Here is a 19545-nt window from a genome sequence, read left to right on the forward strand (position 1 = left end):
CAGCTTAAGCATAGTTTATCTAAATCAAAAATTAATAAAAGGAAAGTGCCCGTTTTTCAAATATGCACAAAAATATTCGGTCACTTCTGGGGAAAAATTAATCAAAACTTTCTGCTAATTCTATATTACAGCACGTATTACTAATGGTTTATAAAACTTAAGCATCTTCTTACACTTAAAATTTACAACCTTTACCAATCATTACACACTCATTCAATCCAGTCTGTCAAAAATAAAATTATTTCATTCCTATGTTTATGAAATAATTACTGATATGTTATGAATGCCAGGTGGTGACTATGTGTGATGGGAAGAGTGATGAGAATAATGTCATGGATCTAAAGTGGGTCAAGGGTCAAACAGACCACCTCTACCTGGAATATCTGTGTGTTGACTTCTGTCAATACTTCTACTATTTCTAAAATAATTCTCATTCCAAAAAAGCTAAAGCTTTCATACTTACATTTGCTATCCACTTCTAGTGTTCAAAGTGTATACAGTCCTGCCACATGACAGAGCTTTCCTACTCCATTAATACAATCCCTACAATTCTGAGTCCAGCAGAAAAGAAATAAGCAATAAGACTCAATCGTATGCCCCTTGTCTTCTGTATGTTTAGTGATTCCCACTTTTCTGAAGCAAATTAATGATAAACTGCACAATCCTAGTTACCGTTCTATAATGCAAATGAGAAAACATATTTAAAATTTCCAAGCAATAATACCAGTGTCCATTGCAACCCATGTGTCAAAGGAGTTCTGTAAGTCCATGCTTTTAGCCAATGCCTTACAATAATCCATGCCTCGTGAGTGCAGTTCTAAAACTAACGGCAGTTCTAATCATGTCACTATCTCCTTCCAAGTCACCTGTACAGAAAGTACCTACGATCCGTATCAGCCTCAGCTTGAGCTTTCTGGTTCATGTCCAACAACTGCCTACCAAGTTCATTAACATGCACCAAAGGTGGCAAACTCGAGGATGGAGAACTGAACTGCAGTTCTGGAAAGGGTTCCAGCAGTTGTTCAGTGGTCCTGTGGTGTCATTCACTGCTGCTGCTGCTGCTGCTGCTGCTGCCGCCACTGTCCTCTCGCTTGGGAGAAGATGAACTGTCCCGAACTGGTAGCAGGTCATAATGGCAAGGGATGTGACTGTTCTTTGGGAGGTCATATGGATCTTGGGTGAGATGCCCATTATTGCTGAATATTCCTTGAACAACACTCACTGTGGGTTCTGCAATAACACATTAATTTATTAGCAAGGGGCATTTAAAAAAATATAGCACTTCTTGCAAATATCAAACACACAAGATACTTTCATAAAAGTATAAGAAAATACTAGTTTTAAAAATCTGATCTTTTTTACATAGGGTAGCAGCTTTGTAGTTGTTGGATCAACTGACAAACACAAATGGTGTTCAGAACAAAAGGACGAGGATGTGGTTGGGGTGAAGTTATAGAGAGAATACACAGAAATCTTGGATATAAGCCATTGTCTAAAAATCCACCTTAAGAATAATCTAGTTCAAACCCCTGATTCTACAGGTGAGAAGACCAAGGTCCCTGGAGTTTAACTCAATTCAAGGAAACAGTCAATATATTCACAACTTTAGGCCTCAAGACTCAACCTCTGAGATGAGTTCATAGCCTACTGTGGTGGGCTTTTGGGATCATTTAAAGGGGAATTATTATTGACTTAAAAATAAATTCAGTTCATTACAGTTTCTATTTTAAAAAGTTGTGTTATTACTTAAAAACAAATTGTTTTTCTTTTTTGATGATGTGTCTATGACATAAAATCAATTATTAGTCTCAAATTGGACAATTCATTTGCAAGTAATACAAAATTATTTCAAAGTCATAAATACCATGAAAGAGAGAAAAAAAGGAAAAAAATTAAAATATATAGCTTTACTATTTAGCCAGTAGTGGCTGTGTTGTTTTATCTTTTTCCAAATGGTATTCACAAAGGGGAACCCAAATAGCTTATAATTTTAAATTGAATTCCTACTAATTTGTACCAGTCACATCTGAGAATATTACTGATAAATCATACAAGTTTAAAATAAAATGTTCCAATCCTGCTAAAATCATTATATTAATATAATGAATAAAACCAGGAAATAGAAGCCTCTGTCTTAATCCATTTGAACTATTTGTTTTAGCTAACTCAATACATTAGTTAATATGATACATATTCTATTCCACATATATGGTAAAATATTTACCCTGGATTACCAGTTGGAAGAAAAGGAAAATTACTTTAAATGTGCTAAATGTTTTTTTCCCGGAAAGATTCATTTGACATCAATTAATATGAACACTGCAAACACAGGTTGCATCTAAAATATTGGCCACTTACAATTTTTCCCCAATTCTTATGCACGCAGTTCTTTCAATGGTTGGGAGAACTCACCAACTTCATAGACATTCTTATTGGCTGAAGTTGAGTTATTGATCTCTGCATACGGGGAATCTCTTCGTGCTGGTGACTTCATCTCCACGTAACCACACTCGGAGTTTTTAGGGAGAAGTACAGGTGGATCTTTAATAGTGGCATAAGGGTTTTCAGAACTGCTTAAGGAGCAGTTACTTGAATTATATTCAGAATTCTTTCCCAGATCTATGAAGAGAAATGAAAGGGAAAAAAAGGTAAATTCTGTTTTATGGGAAACATCATTTCTAGGTGACAATTTACTTGGGCAGATTATTTTTTCTTCTTTAAAGTGAGGTTTCTAAAATTGTATCTACTGAAAATAATGCTGTACATTTTCCACTTATTTTTTGAGATAATTTGTTATAACATTACCCATCTATAAAGTAATATGGTTCATCTCCAAGCGGAATACCAATAAAAATACCATGGACTGGATTTCATTTTGATGGTCACAATTAAATATTATCAATCCCATTTTGATTCACTAAAAGAAAATTTACTGATTAAAGCCTTTGGATTTTTCAAAAGGAATTTTCAAAAGCTTCACTCTAGAAAGACCACAGGAGTATGCGAAGGTTCTGTTATCATGATGAGAACGGGATTCGTGCTGTGAAGATGCCCTGTTAAGACTTCAGTACTGGGCGCCATATTTCTCAAGCTCATCCTGAAGAGCAGATCTTAGTCGACATATAACCATACTGATCTCTTCTTATTTTCCTGGATATTTCCTATTTTACATCTTTTTCCCAATCATTCATATTTTTCCAAAGGAAAAATGAGTATTTCCTCAGCAAACTGAAAACTTTGTTCCCTAAAACTTTAATAAGATTCACCTATTATCATCTTTTGATGTCAGTCAAACATGTTTGTGTTTTGGTGTTATTGGTTAGATAGATAACAGGTGTTCCTCAAACACTCATGAGTGAGATGACACAGGAACACTCAGGTCAAATGATTAGATTATGAGAGGTGTAACCTATTCAGTGAATTGATCCACTGATTTGGATTAAGTGGGTGGTAACTCTAGTTAGGTAGGGTGTGGCTGGAAGAGATAGGTCACTGGGACTATGCCTTTGGGGTTCATATTTTGTCCCTGGTGAGCTAAACTCTCTCTCTGTTTCCTGATGGCTATATTCTGAGCTACTTTCCTTCACCACGCCCTTCTGCCATGATGCTCATCTTGGGCCCAGAGCTATGGAGCTGGCCATCTGTGAACTGTGACCTCTGAAACCATAAGCCAAAAAGAAATTATCCTCTTTATGTTGTTCTTGTCAGCTCTTCTGGTCACAGTGATGCAAAACTGAGTAAAATAGGTGGCGTAATCATTTACATAGTGACAATCCTAGATTATCTCTACCCTAGTACTTGTTTAGAAAAGGATTTCAGTCATTGAGATAAGTGGTGTTTTAAATTGTGGTTGATATATATATATATATATTTCCCAAATATATACCATACCTTTTAAGGATTTTCCCATATAGCTTCTGTCAAGTCCAAAAGCACCTATGATGAAGGAAGAAAACAAAAAAAACACTGAAAGGAAGAAAAAAAACCATCTAATGTTCCAAACACAAGGTGCAGGGTGTGCACCTATATCTGACATTCACCTGTTTATTTATAAGGACTTAGGGAAAAGCTACTGATTCAGCAGAATCTGAGGCACAGAGATGATCGAATATTCTTGATTCAAGGTTGCATAGTAGAGACACAGCTAAGACTAAAACTTGAGAATTCACTCCCAAGGGCAGCTTTTTCAAGGCTCTGAGAGTTTTCAAATTGTTTTCCCAGTAACCATTATTCAGCTATATCATTGTTTCCACTATAATCTCTTAAAGAATGTTATGGACTTAGGTTAAAAGCAGAGAGTAATGACTTGTGATGAGCATTACACATAAGTATTGAGAGTTTTAAGAAAATGATGCTTGTGCATACATCTCTTAGTGTGATGTTAAACTCAGGTTCTGATGGTAATGGCTACTGAGCAAGGCATGCTTCTGTAAAGAAAGAGGGAGGCTTCCCTTAAGGAAGAGGGTATGTGTAATATCAATGACTGTAGGATAAGACAAGGGAACACTTTCTTCTCTAGGTTATAAAGAGTCTAGCCTGGCTCCTGGTTGGTGGGAGACTTACAGGGTTATATAGGAAGATAGTTTAGAAGGATTTATAGTAAAGAATTAACTTTACCAAAAGAGAGGTCTGACCTTTGCCTTTAACTCCTGGGAGGTGATCCCTATGTCTTTGGATTATCCTGCCCAATAAAAGTGTCTCTGCTTACATGGGGATTACACTAGATAGCCTAACAAAGTAATATATGGTTGGATCATGTGACATCAGCTTGACCTCTGGAGGGGTGAAAACCAAAAGATCAGTCACATGCACAGGTGATCATATCCACAGGACCAAGCCCCCAAAATCTCTGGATACCAGAACTGGGTTGAGCTTCCCTGCTTGGCCATACTCTGTGTATATGATCACATATTTTTGCCAGGAAAAGTTAGCCCTGTCCATGACTCCTCTGGGAAAGAAGAAATGATACCATCTTGCTTTGCCCTTTCCTGAACTCTCCCCCAGGGGGTCTCTTCTCTTGGCTGATTTTAATCCATATTCTGTGATAAACTATAACTCTGAGTATAAGAGCATTCAGTGAGTTCTGTGAATACTTCTAGCAAATTATTGACCTGAAGGATAAACTTGGTGACCTGTAAACTTACAGTTGGATTTAAAAGTGAGGGTGATCTTGGGGGCTTCCAGACTTTGTAGAGAGACCCCCATGGAAGGGGCAGGGCCTGTGGCCTCAGAGCTGCCATAACAGGGAGCTCTGTTATTCTTTCCCTAATTCCCTGACCATCTCCAAACTATGGAAAGTCTTACTAGCTGTCCATCTTGGTCTGAGCTGTGCAGTGGCTAGACTTCCCAAGGAGTGAGACAGAAGAGCAGCATGGAGTGGACAGAAAACAAGGGAATGAGTTGAAGCTGTGAGACCAGCCACCCAGCAAGATTCTCTCTCCACTGACTTGTATGACCTTGAGCTGTTTTACAATGGAGCAGGCAGGCTTCCTCATAAACGCCTACATGTACCAATCCCCCAGATGCGTGCTCCATAGATCCAGAGTTTTCAGTGAAGACAGTATGTTCCCAACAATTAGTCCCTAAGGTGTTACTGAGACAGAAAGGAGAGATGTTTATAGGACCAGTGAAGTTATTACAGTAATTAAACAGAACAAAAGGACCTTTTTCCTCATTGCCATTGGTTGGCATCTTACTGAATATCAATTCATATACTTCTTTGGACTAAATTATAATTTAGACATTTAAAAATCTCTTTTAATGTTAAATGATTTTTACCAATAAGCATAATATAAATGTGATATATGTATAATTGTACTGTGTCTAGAAATACAAAGCTATTGATAATATTGGTATAGAATGCAGATGAAAGTTAAAAATTTGCACTCACTTTTCTACTGAAACATTTCTATTTCTACAGTAAGAGGCATCCTTGAGCCCACAGGGATTGGTTCCTACATTCAGCGTTCACAGAGAAGCAATAACCAACTTTGAGCCCTAGCTGTCTTCCATACCTTCTTTGAAATTTTGGACAATAGAGTCAAACCCTCTGTGCTTCCCAATTCATGCACCTTTAGAACAAGATTTCTGGAATGCATGCCCAGTAAGATTGCCAGATTTGTGCAAGGTGAGGTGCAAGGTGATGTATATCACATTGTGATGTACATGTACCTAACATAAAGTTGGTCAGCTTCATTAAACACTTGATATTTTGATATAATCATTCTTACTGAAAATGCACTACTAGGTAAATCAGTTAATCTGACAAAACAAAAGCATGTTACATGCAATCTTTGTGATGCATTTGTCCTAAAAAAAATATATTTGTTGTTCATCTGGGCTTTCTGGCAACCCTACCACCAAATAAATACATGAGAAAAGGTTTGTTACCACTAAGGAATGCACACACATATTGGAAACTGTACCACAGTTTCCAGGAAACTGTGAATCACAGCTCATTAAGTGTGGACCAGGTACTCCCAACTCCTTTTCAGATGATGAAAACTTGATGAAAGTTTTCACTTGATGAAAATGATTTTCATAATAAAATAATGATTTTATTTGCCCTTTTCACTCCAATTCTCTTTCAAGTGTACAATGGAGTTTTCCAGAAGCTATGCAAGGTGTGAGATCACAGCTGACCAAATGTAGAAAATGATGAGAATCTAGATATTTTTCAGTTAAACCAGACATCTAGGAGATTTAGAAAATGTAAAACAGTGCTGGCTTTCTAATTTGAGGGGTTTTTGAAAATGCCATTTTTCCTAAAAACATGCTTTACACAATCACAAAAAGAGATATTATTATTTTAAATAAGTTAATGTTTTGGTATACATCTTAATGTGTCCTGAAAAGCTCATGTTAGGCAATGAAGGAATATTCAGAGGTGAGGTGAAATGCTTAGATTATGAGAGCTAAAACCTCATCAGTGGGTTAAGCCCTTTGATGAAATAAAAATTTGAATGGACTACTGGCTGGTAACTGTAGGCAGGTGGGGTGTGCCTGGAGGAAGTAGGTCGCTGAAGGCATGACTTTGCCCTCTATCTTGTCCTTGTCCATGGCTCCAATCCCTCCCGGTTCCTTTCCTGGCTGCCTTGAGCTGACAGCTTTCCTCTGCCCTTCCACCATGATGTTCAGCCTTAACAATGGATCTGGTCAACCATGGACTACCCATATCAATGGTAGCACTTTGGGGGCCTCAATAATCTTTAAGAATATAAAGGGACCTGATTGCAAAAATTTGAAGACTACTGATTCTATTCCAGTTGGTATCTGTTTCCTCACCTGAAAGAGGGAGGGATGTTGAGCATGATGCCCAATATTAAAAGAGAACAAAGAGGAGCACATGGCCTGGCACCAAGGGAACAGTATTGAAAAACCAGCTCTAACTTTTTAACAGGCCACCAGGCCTTGTGCAAGTTCCTCAACCCCTTTATGACTCAGTTTCTCAACTTTCACATGGAGATGATGATAACGCTGTCATCTGACAACTACCAGTACTTGTTACTCTCAGTTCTACCTGTCAGAGTACTTTCAGAGTATTTGTCTCTATCAATTCCTGGCACACAGTAGGAACTTAATAAACTTTGTTGAACAAATAGAAGACTTAGGATGGTAGTAAGTCCTATACAGGTGCTGGGCATAATTATGTGGTTTCTCTAATGTGTTTCTAATATATCACTGTGGTACAGACACAGATCTGTGACTATTTCAGATGACAGAAGCTAAAGGAGCTTGCTGGAGTATGGGGTGAACGCACCGAGCTCGTTGAGGTAGCCACCGTGTTTCCAGTCTGCGGGCAGGGTCCCTGTGCAGTCCACCACAGGGCCTCTCTTCCCAGGATTCACGTTTTTAAGATTCACAAACAACTGATTGTTTTTTGACTGTTAAAAACATAAACAATAAAACATTTAAAGACAAGATATAATGTGGCACAACATAGTGTTGCCTGTCTGAGGAAAAGCAAGCCCAGGTCTCACCACGGAAATGTTTGGGGTTAGGAGCACTTAGGGGGTTTGGGGCTTCAGTCTCTGCACACATGAGTTTCTTTATTTATAAAATGGGGACAATAATCACTATTGATTTAAGGATTGGTGTGAAGACTGAGTTTATATTTATAAAGTGGTTAGAAATGCTTGGCACATAGTATTAGCTTGTTGCTATGTGACTCTTTTTGACTTACAAAATTAACAATTCCATATGAGCCCACCCAAATAAACAAATGCTGTTACTAAAGTAGAACGGGGCTATAAAAGGGTACTGAAAGGAAATCAGTTGGGGAAAAAATGTTGGTGATTTTACTCAGACTTGATTTTGCTATAGGGCTTTATGTTTTTATTAATGGCATTGTGAGACATTATTTTAAAATCTCATTTAAAATTGGAAATATTTTTTTCCAGGAGGTGTAATGGAAACAGTACAGACAGGGAGACTGACTCATATAGCAGCTGCCTCACCCACTAGCTGGGCAGCCACCTGGAAGGGCGTGAAGCTCCCTGTTATATAGGATTTTGTCGGTAAACCTGAGATGCCATGCCATGCTCAGAGGGCTGTTTAGAGGAATTGGACAATGTATATAAAGCAGAGCAGCATGTGCAACCACAGCCCTGACTAAACTTGCTCCTTTCCTCTCTCCCTGCCTGCCTTCCAACTTGAGCCCCTTCCTCTTACCTTGGCAATGGTCATCCTGTCCCTGTTGTTGACATGAGGGGATGTGGCACACTGGGTAAGGGTGTGGTAACTGGGATTGGTGAAGTAGTGGCTGTTGGGATTTCCACTGTTGCTATGGGGCAGGGTTTCTGCAAGAAGAGAAAGAAATGGTAAAAATGGAAGGCTCCCTCGCATCTGTGGGAGAAAAGATAACCAAAATGACAGAGCAAATATTTGGACTGCTTCCATATCGCAAGCTGGGCAGCATCCCCTCCTGCCCAGCCCACTCAGCAAGGGTCCTAGACGGAGCAGGCATCTGCCCTTCTACCTGCCTCTGTGCACAAAGTGTGAAAGCATCCAGAGACAGCTGCTTTTAGCTCTGGGGCTAGTAAGAGCTGGGACAGCATAATTTGAAACTACTTCTGCTCCAACTGTCCTCTTTTAATTTTTAAACACTTGATTTTTTAAAATTTGGGTGTTATGGTTAGAATTCATTGTGATGTACATGCATCTAACATAAGTTGGTCAACTTCATTAAACACTTGATATTTTGATATAATCATTCTGTACTGAAAATGTACTACTATGTAAATCAGGTACTTTACATATTCCCCCAGAATCATATTTATAAATATGTAACCAGCCTGAAATCCTTCATTAATTAATTGCTCCAAAATTAATAAGGATTTTACATTTTCAGATTCCTCAGTTTAAACGGTTACTTCTTTTGATGATTGAATGGGTCAATTATATATATGTATTCATTCCTTCATGGGGATTTGTGACAGAAAGGAAGATTTAGAAGAGCTTTCTAAAGCACTGCCTTGATTATTGATGATACCAAACAATGGTTTCAGATACAACTTGGTTTTTTTGTTGTTGTTGTTGTTTTCAGTTAATGGCTCGTGTGGACTCAGAGACTGGAAGTCACTGTAGAAAAGACTGAAGGCCAGAGACACAAGACCTGGTCCACTTCCCTGAGCTGCTCCATGACCTTGGTAAACTTGACTCCTGACTCCTTCTCTCCCTTATCATACAAGACAAGAGCTTGGGACTGGGTGCCCAGCAAAGCCTCAATTCCCCAAATCCAAAGTAACCACACAATGAGCCCAATTTAAAAAGCCTCATAGAAAATGATGGGGTGGTGGTTTTACTGCTATTGAAATGTAAAACACATCTCTAAGCAATTTACATCTGTTTTGAACATGCAATCCTCCTAGGGAGAATGGACAGAAACAATGGACAACCAAACACCCAGTTTTAAAGACCCAGGACGAAGCCTAACTTTGCAAGGAGTGAAAGGCCTCTCATGACTCCAGTCTTGCCTGAAATGGTGTAGTCTGCATTGATGACCCGCATGGCAGGAGTGTAGGTCACCGCTGGCATGCTTGACTCCTTCCCCTTCTGCTTGTGTCTATAAATAATGAACAACGCCAGTAGGAGGAGAACAACGAGGACAAGAATGATGATGCCCGCGATGGCCCCGATCTGGTAGGAGTCAGCAGGGAGGGCAGTGCTGGTTCGGCTTAGACTGTTCAAATTCCCAACGATTATAACACCAGCTAGGGAAAAACAGAAAAAAAGAATTGGATAAAGAGGAAAATGTGCAGGATAAGTGCTTGATTTCTATTTACAAAAATCTCCTACTGTGCTAATGCCTGGATATTTTCAGTTCATGAAATGTTAATTTGGAAACTTCTGGAAAGAGAGCAGGAAAAGAAAAACATTCTTCATTTTCAGATGTTGTTGGTTTGTCTGTTCCCAGAGAAGGTCTGCTCTAAGCCTCAAAGAGACAGGAGTTGAAACCAAAGATTCAGCAGTAGGGTTTGGGAGCTTCTTACATATTTCAAATTTAAACCTTAAACTGGTGATTAATTTGGAACAATAATTTATCTAATTGTTGCTTTGTTTTACTTATTATTCGTTATGGACCTTATACAGAGATAAATTACAAATGCCCAACTCTCTAACTTAATATTACATTTATCCTTGGTGTTTCCAAGAGTAATTTTCTTTCCAAGCTAGCATAACTCCATTATAAATCTAGTCCAAGACCTAATTCCAGAGCCTTTTACCTTAGAAGAGATCCCGTTCTGTGAAAAGTTATTTTCTATGACATTAAGATTTCTCCTGATAAAACCTGATAACATCACACTATAACATAACCCTTACTCATTAAACTCAAAATTCAGTTTTACTTAGTTCTTCTATCAAGTGAGAAAGCTAAGGGTTCCAATTTGAGAGTCGAGAAATTGGACATCTGAAAAAGTGACTCAGATGTTAGGAACTTTCCCTTTAGCTCCAAGGCTACAGTTTCATCATCTAAAATGAGGAAAGTGGCCTTTGTGTAGCTGCTTTCTGCTTAGATAAATGCTCCTGTGACTTTATGATTCTTAACACGAGAAGAACCTCCGATAAACTATTTTCCCTGAAACATAGAGGACTAAGTTCTAGTGAGAGTACAGTGCATTTGTAATCATGATATGATAATGAGATCTAACATCCAGCTGTGATTACAATCAAAGGTAAACTGTGAACATGTATGTTATTTTATTAAAATTTTCAAATATGGGAACTTATATGGTCTGCAGTTTAAGATGACCACCTGGACACGGTCCATGTTCACAGCCTTTCACCACCCACCTGCTTATTGCCACCAGACAGCACTGTGTGCAGTAGGAGCAGAGGCCCCCTAGAAGGAAGCTCCAGAACCATCAGAAGCTCCTTCTCAGAGGTCCCATCCACCCCAGAGTAAGAACTGCCCGGGTGAGACTATGTATATAAGAAATGTTCCCAGGTGACTATGATACACATCCTAGCTAAAAACCACAGACACAAGTTTCTTAAAGTGTTCAACATATGCCTACAGTGATTTGGTCATTCTACTCCTAACTATTCATCCAAGAGAAATGAAGTTCCATACATACATATGCTATTGTTCATAGAAACTTTATCTGTAATAGCCCCCAAACTGAAAGTAATCCAAATGTCTACCTATAGGTGATTGGTCACTAAATTATGGTCTATCCACACAATGAAATGCTACCTGACAACAAAAAGAATGGAACTATTGAGAAATAAAAGAACATGATTTGTTTGAAAATAGTTATGCTGACAAACATAGAGGACAGTATGATTCCATTTATATAAAATTCTAGAAAATGAAAACTTATTTATAATAACAGAAAGTAGATTAGTGATTGCCTGGGGCCCAAGAACTAGTGACAGGAAGGGGCACAAGGAAACTTATTGAGCTATGGAACTTGTCATTATTATGGGGATGGTTTCGTGGGTATAAACATGTTCTAGATTTTATCAAATTGTATGCTTTACATATGTGTGTCTTTTCATATATTAGTTATACCTTAATAAAACTGAAAAAAAGAGCTCGGCATGTGGCTCAAGTGGTAGCGTGCTCACCTGGAATGCGTGAGGCACTGGGTTCGATCCTCAGCACCACATTAAAAAAATAAAATAAAGATATCGTGTCCACCTAAAACTAAAAAATAAATATTAAAAAAAAACTGGAAAAAAAAATCATAGCCCCGATAGAATGTTTATAGAATAACAGAACCTGGCATCAAAACTGACATTTTCTACATACCAGTTATGTGTCCTTGGGGAAATTACTCAACCCTTTTAAGATTTAGTTTCTAATCTGTAGGACATCAACAATACAGCATACACCCAGGCAAGTAACTACATAGACAGTGAGGATTACACTGGATCACAAGTGAAAATACCTGCCATTGTGTGTACCTGGTGGTCATGCAATACGAGGTAGCAGTTATTATTTACTAGTATCCTTACCTTGATCACATCGTGCCCCTTTCCATCCTGGGCTGCAGTAACAGGTCCCAGTGATGTGGTCGCAGGTGGAGTTGTTCATACAGTCACATATCTGGCGACAGCCATAGCCATAGGTTCCTGCAGGGCACTCTGGAAAAGGAGATAAAATCAGTGTGGCTCCCCAGTCTTGAGGATCTGAAGCAAGACTGTCTCTTATTGAATGTCCCTGCATATTAGGAGGTAAGTCCTTTCAGCAAGCTCCTGTTCAGGCAGACTTGTAATGCTCAGGGTGTCCCAGAGCTGGACAGCAGACCCTGAGTCTTGGTGGGTCTCACAGCCCAGGCTGCACAGGGCTAGAGATTGAATTACTCAAAATTACAGCTCCTGCCACTTCCGGCTGCTGTACACATACTTCCCTGATGCATATAGAAAGAGTCTGTGAAACTCCCATGAAACAGATAAAAGTAATCATAAAGAGGAATTTGAGATGACTCTAGCAGGCAAAATTATGGCTGGAAGGGGCCTAGACTGAGAAGCCAACTAGAGAAGCTTCCTTAAAAACACATATATTTTATTGGAGATTTAAGGATCCTTCTAAATACACATACTCACTTAGATCAGAGGGAGTAGAAGTAGGGGAGGACAGTTTTGTTAATTTTCTTGGTAAGAACTTCATTTGTCAAAGAATGGTTCAGACTTTGGCTCTGCAAGTTGCAGTCAGACTAAAATAGTAAGATTATTATGATGTATATAATAATAATTATTATATACATGAATTTCAAAGAATAGCATAGATAAGTCAAACCTAAAAATCTTCATGACAAAATACTGGTGTTTTTCATAGAGTGAGCAGCAGGGGGCAATGTGTTATTATTCGCTGAGGGCTCTGCAAACACTGGGATTCTGTTTACAAATGAGCACTGGGACAAGTCTTCAAAAATACAGGCATTTAAATTTGATGTTCACAGTCATCGTGGAAGCATTTAGAGGCTTTTATTTAATAAGACCTTAATTAATCAGTCATCTGGCATTCAAGTGATGGTCAGTTTAGAGCCCATTCTGGTTTCCATGCCTATGTTTAAAAATTTACACATATACACACATACACAAAGAGGGGTGTACATGCACCATGTGACTCGGTATCTGCTTTATGATTAAATGAAACATACAAAACTAAAACTGGGCTCTCACTGTCTTGAACCCTTATATCACTCCTGTAGCATTTGCTAGAGGGAAGGTGTGCAAAGATGAGCTGGGATTAAGCACAGGTGACTGAGACCACCTTGCTGCCCAGAGGATACGAGGTGCTGGTGGAGTGGAGGGAAGCGATGCTTTATTGCTAAAGGCCTGCTCTGCTGATCCACCTCTCCAGGTCACACTGCCTCTATAACCATGTCTTCCTTGCTGTGCCCTTGCTAAGAGTGTACTCTCTGGTGACCAGGAATTCTCCTGCACCTCTTCCTATCTCCTAGGTCTTGTACCATATACGAGTGTGCCCCCTGTAGTTCTCAGTCCTTATTTACTCTTAAATACCAAATGGAAGTTATAGAGCAAAGGAATGATAAGCTCATTTGAAATACTCAGTTCAAGGCTAAACCTGTGAGCAGATGCATAGCTGGGGGGTAAAAATGGAAAAACAAGGATAAGGAATTCCAATAGAATATGTTCTGAGTGGGATTTAAAAAAATAAGGTAATATGTCATCTTGAAGGTTAAGACTATGATGAGTTGTTAGTGGAAACAGCATAAAAGAACCATGTAGAAAAAGCAGTCAAAAGGGTGCAACATTTGCACAGCCTTGTTCCTGAACCAGCTCCTGGAGCTAGTACTGAGCCCTCAGTCCCACTCCTCATCTAACACCCTCACCTCCAATTCAAGCCTGGCCTTGCCTCAGCCATGGAGCAAGCTTGACTGCCTCTGAGCAGCCACATTCCAAAAATAAAAGAGAGAGGAAGGGCGAGCCAGAAAGAATAGAATGGAAAATTTGAATTATGTCCTCATCCTTGCAGTCACACCTCCTCCACCCAGAGTACTGAGTAATTTGCTCAGAAGAAGCATTTGCAGGGAAAGACAACAGCAAGGATCCCAGGGAGGGGAAGTCACCTGTGCTGGTAAGTAACCAGCCATCAGCTCAAACCACATAAAAATTGCAATAATTCTGCACTTTAATATTTCCAAGCATGCAGGAAAATTGATTCCAAGGGAAAGAATTCCTGTCTAGTGACCTCATGCTCTCATACTCACTCTGCTCACAGTGCCTCCCCATGAATCCCGTGCGGCAGGTACACTGTCCAGAGATATGGTCGCAGTCGGCTCCATTTTGACACTGGCATATCATTGCACAGTCCTTGCCATAAAACCCCAGAGGACATCCTGTGCAAGGAGGGAAGATAGCTGGGGTCTGAAAGCTGCTGAGGAAAAACACAGCTCCTGCCTCCAACACAGTTGTGTTTAAACTTCAAGGCTACTGAACCATTTGAGAATAAAGACAGTAGTGCATATGTCAGCTTGTCACAGGGCTTCTTAGAAGTTCTAAGAAGGGGTCTTGTAAGTAAGTTGTAATTCACAAATAAGAGGCAGAAGAGTTCCATACCTATCAGTGTGACTATCACTGGTACCCTTGAATGCAAGACTTATGTTTTCTAATAGCATCCCTTGAAGCCTGTGCATCGAAGCTGTGGAGTATTCTACATACTAGCTATGTGACCTATGCCATTTTTCTCATTCTTCACTCAACTACTTTTAATCCTGGTCTCAAATTCCATGGACTAAATTATTAATTATTATGTCACAATAATTAATAATATAATTATTTTAATTATATTAAAATTATCTCCATGCTTTTACTTGTAGTACAGAAAGCCTCCAATTCTGCTACTAGTTTTGTCCACTGTATCTGTAATTAATTTAGACAATATTATCAACCTCACCAAAGAGGCGTGGTTAAACGCTTAACTTAAAAACAACTGTGTTTCACTGGTGCTTTGAAAAAAGCAATAAGTCTTCACACTGCTCCCCAATTTCCAAGGCTTAGAACACCAGGACCCTTGGGCTAAAGACACGCACAAGCTCTGTTGGCTCACATGGGCTGGCAGCTGCCCTGCAGGAGGTTTGGGGGCTCTCTGACACACAAGATGCTTCAGTACAGGCTGATTCAATGGCTGTTTCCAAAAGTTACATCTGCCTTTTATTTTCCTGTTTTCTTATGGTGAGACCTAATGAAAGCCTGACTTTCAAGAACAGAGACAGCACACAGGTGCCAGCCTGTGAGACATTCCCCAGTGTCATGTGTTTATTTAGCACCTACTATGTACTAGATTCTTTTAACAAATTCTCTCACTTAATGTTTACAGCAGCCCAGAAATGCAGGGATGATGTTCCCATCTTACAATAAGAACCAAGTCCCAAGTATTCTGTCACATAGGTAGCAAATGGCAGAATAGCAGGACCATGATACAAACACAGGGAGGTCTGTCTCTAGATCCTATGGGGCTCCCAATATATCACGTTATGTCCACGTAAAAAGGTCCTCTGTTTGAAGCAGACCCCAATTTTTAGAATTATAAATTATACCGTATAAGTACTTTAAGGAATTCAAAAATATAGATGTACAATCTCTGGAGAATATGCTTGGGACAACCTCTTTCCTTGCCATTTATCCCTTTCAAATCTTGGTTAAATGGCTACTCTCCCTTCTAGAAAATTTGAAAAGTCTTGTTCAGACTACTGTCTAATTATGTTCACTAATTAGTATTAAATAAGAATCGCCCAATTTCTGACCTGTCTTTCCTCCTCAGTTCATTGCTGGAATTTTAAATCATATGTTATTAATAATAACTATAAAACTATAATTATAAAGTAATAATGTTCCTCTCTTGTCTCCTTCATTCCATTGAAAATAATAAGGCAAAACAAAGTTTTTTCCAATGATTCTCAGCTATGGAACACTTTGTACAGAATAGTCGATTATGCTGTTATGGTGTTGATATGTGGTATCCCTCAAAAGTTCATGTGTAAGACAATGAAATTCAGAGGCAAAATCATTAGCTTATGAGTATTATGACTAATCAGTGGATTAATCCACTGATATGGATTAATTGGGTGGTAACTGTAGGCAGGTAGGGTGTAGCTGGAGGAGGTAGATCACTAGGACTGTGCCTTTGGGGCCTTTGTCCCTGGTGAGTGGAGCTCTCTCTGCTTCCTGGTGCCATGTCCTGAGTTGCTTTCCTCCGCCATGCCCTTCTGCCATGATGTTTTCTTCCTTACCTCAGGCCCAGAGCTATGGAGTTGGCCAGCCATAGATTGAACCTCTGAAATTGTGAACCAAAATAAACATTTCCTTTTTTAAGGTGTTCTTGTCAGGTATTTTGGTCACAGTGTCACAAAGCTCACTAAAATAGATGCTAAAAAGTCTCATGGAAGAAAAAATGGCTAGGACAGTATAGGACACTGAATGTGAAAAAGATCTAGAACAGTGTCCTCAAAATAATGGTCTTGGAATGGCACTATCACCAGTCAGCAGACAGGCAAATTCTCAGATCCCAGCACAGACCTACTGAACCATTCACTCTGGGGGAGAGACCAGAATGCTATTTGCCCACTCCTTTGAGCAACTGTGAATCTCACTAAAGTTTAAGAACTACTGAATTCCCTCTTCTCCAATGGCACAAAGTAAGTTAGGAAGTGAGGCTGGTTGTCTTCCCTAACTTTCTAACTTCTTATCACTTACCCTGGCATGCACTATTAGAATAAGTGATAGGGAATTTGCACGATATAAATAGGGTCTGGCTGAAGGAGAAAAGAGAAAGAAAGTATATACCATTCCACATAGCATTATTCTACCTGATGTCCTGATATAACCTAGAGACAGAATACTTGGAAAGTGGTATCTCTTAACTGCTTAGAGAAATTCAGATATCTAGAGGTCATTGGGAAGATGAAGTATTCCATGAAGAGACCCTTGGTGAGCTTAGGTGGTACAAAGGGTGAGGCTGTTTACTCCTGAATATGGCTCCCCTTAGTGGGCCTCAGAAGGCTCCTTGCTTACTCTGAGTGCAGTAGAGTCCCGTCCAGCCAGGAGTGCATTTACATTCCCCATCATAGGCACTGCAGAAAGCCCCGTTGTGGCAGTTGCAAGTGTGGATGCAGTTTGGGCCCCAGTGAGCAGGTGGACATGCTAAAACCATAAAAAGCATAGAGAGGCATGTTAGAGTTGAGACCAGCACCAAGCAGAAGGAATTCCATTCACCCCTGCACAGTTCCTCATATGTGGAAATTAGAGGTATACAGAGGACTAAAATAACATGTTAAACTCACAATTTAGTTGTACATGGTGGCTTATCCTAGTAACTTGGGAGGCTGAGGCAGGAGGATCGAAAGTTTGAGGTCAGCCTTAACAACTTAGCAAGACACTATCTCAAAATAAAAAAATAAAAAGAGCTGTGGATGTGACTCAGTGGTAAAGCATACTGGGTTCAATCTCCAGTACTCCTCCCCACCAAAAAAAAAAAAAACTTTCACAATTTAGTGAAGAAGGTCCAAATTCTGCACTAAGACTCAAAAGGCAATGCTGACTGTAGCCATGACCATCATTCCTGACAGACACATTCATTCAAAACCACAGAATGTAGTGATGGCAAGAATCATCTCAAATTTACAGATTCAGTTATTAAACAAACACATATTCCACATCTATTATGTGGCAAGACTGTTCTGGGCACAGGGAGATAGCAGAGCACAAGACCAAGTCCAAGGCAAACCACCCTCTGGATGCTTATATTTGAGTAGAGGAGGCAGCAAATCAGCCCATTACTCAACCAACTGAAAAAAAAAAATGATGGTAAGCGTTATGAAGGAAATAAAATTGTAAGGAGGACAAGAAGGTTGGGAGTTACTTCTTTAAGAGAAGCCTGTCCAAGGAGAGGCCATTCCAGCAGAGACCAGATGGGGAATGTTTGACTTGGAGACCCCCAGGTCATGCAATGCATGTCTCTGACTTCGAAATCCTGCATTTGTCAGTGTATTCCAGGGTTGTGGCTATAGGCTGGTTTTCTACCCTAAGGCTGCAATTAAACTCTTAACTGGAAGAAGCAGAAAATAATAACTCAGAATCATTAGGGGTCACTGCCAATGGAACAGCAATCAATAAGTCAGATAATGGAAGATTATGAGGTAAAATAATTTGATTTACATCCCCCCAGATTTTTATTCATACAAATGCTTCAGGAACATAATTTCTTACAAGGATTACATGTAATTTATATAGGGCTACTCCATAGGGAATATGGACCAATAAAAACAATAAATAGTCTGAAGCAATTTTAAATGAAAAAAAAAAAAACCTCCCATAATTGTGTAAATCATTTGTGCATTTGTGTTCAAGAGTAAGGGAAAAATTTCATGGCTGATCCTCAAGATCTAGTGTGAATACTAGAGTAGATTTTTGAGGACAACACTTTCTTATTTTACAGAGGGTTAGACTAAGGTCTAATAAAGTTAATAGTGACTTATCCAAGGTCACACAAATTAATAATAATATCCACTATTTGTTTGGTTAATACAGTTCTTTTCTTCTAAGGCCACAGAAAAACTCAGGGTGGAAATGATTAAGCCTGTAGCTCATCTGACATTTGATGCAGCATTCTTTACCTGAAATAACTGATTCCTTAGATAATACTTAATACATTTTTTGTAAACCCTTTTATGTTCATAATAGATTTTAAAAATTTTTTAGTTGTAGTCAGACACAATACCTTTATTGTATTTACTTATTTTTATGTGGTGCTGAGGATCAAACCCAGCACCTTGCATGTCCTAGGCAAGGGCTCTACAGCTGAGCCACAACCCCAGCCCTCATAATAGATTTTTTTTAAGGTAAACTACTTGCATTAGGCTTTACTCCCTATAGTGGTTGTGATCAGAGAATGGGAATAAGAATCAGAATTTTTATATTTTAAAAAGTAAATGGAGAGATAGGGCTTGAAAAAAAATCATTTTACCAAGGACACCTGTCCCTTTAAATGCATCCCTTTAATTTTTCAAAGTCTCTGTTTTCACTGTGTGGACTTTTCTCTTTCTAGACAGGTTGAAAATCATCCAAGAAGAAATA

The 19545-nt window shown here is 39.1% G+C and overlaps 1 protein-coding gene across 3 annotated transcripts in view; it reads right to left on the reverse strand.

Moving 5' to 3' along the window:
• Positions 1 to 747: 747 nt before the first annotated feature.
• Megf10 (multiple EGF like domains 10) overlaps positions 748 to 19545 on the reverse strand; it is a 162440-nt gene continuing 143642 nt past the window's right edge. For 2 of the 3 annotated variants that reach the window (XM_048811821.1, XM_015486552.2), the window contains 9 exons: positions 17485 to 17613; positions 14682 to 14810; positions 12460 to 12588; positions 9975 to 10211; positions 8671 to 8798; positions 7760 to 7883; positions 3892 to 3936; positions 2413 to 2619; positions 748 to 1230 (listed from right to left, as the gene is read on the reverse strand). In XM_048811821.1, the coding sequence (XP_048667778.1) occupies positions 1040 to 1230; positions 2413 to 2619; positions 3892 to 3936; positions 7760 to 7883; positions 8671 to 8798; positions 9975 to 10211; positions 12460 to 12588; positions 14682 to 14810; positions 17485 to 17613 (1319 nt within the window). In that variant the 3' untranslated portion in view covers positions 748 to 1039. Of the gene's footprint in view, positions 1231 to 2358; positions 2620 to 3891; positions 3937 to 7759; positions 7884 to 8670; positions 8799 to 9974; positions 10212 to 12459; positions 12589 to 14681; positions 14811 to 17484; positions 17614 to 19545 lie in introns of all 3 variants that reach the window. The other variant, XM_048811820.1, reaches the window with a different exon arrangement.

This window comes from Marmota marmota, unplaced genomic scaffold (assembly GCF_001458135.2).
Source record: "Marmota marmota marmota unplaced genomic scaffold, marMar, whole genome shotgun sequence".
Classification (NCBI taxonomy): Eukaryota; Metazoa; Chordata; class Mammalia; order Rodentia; family Sciuridae; genus Marmota; species Marmota marmota.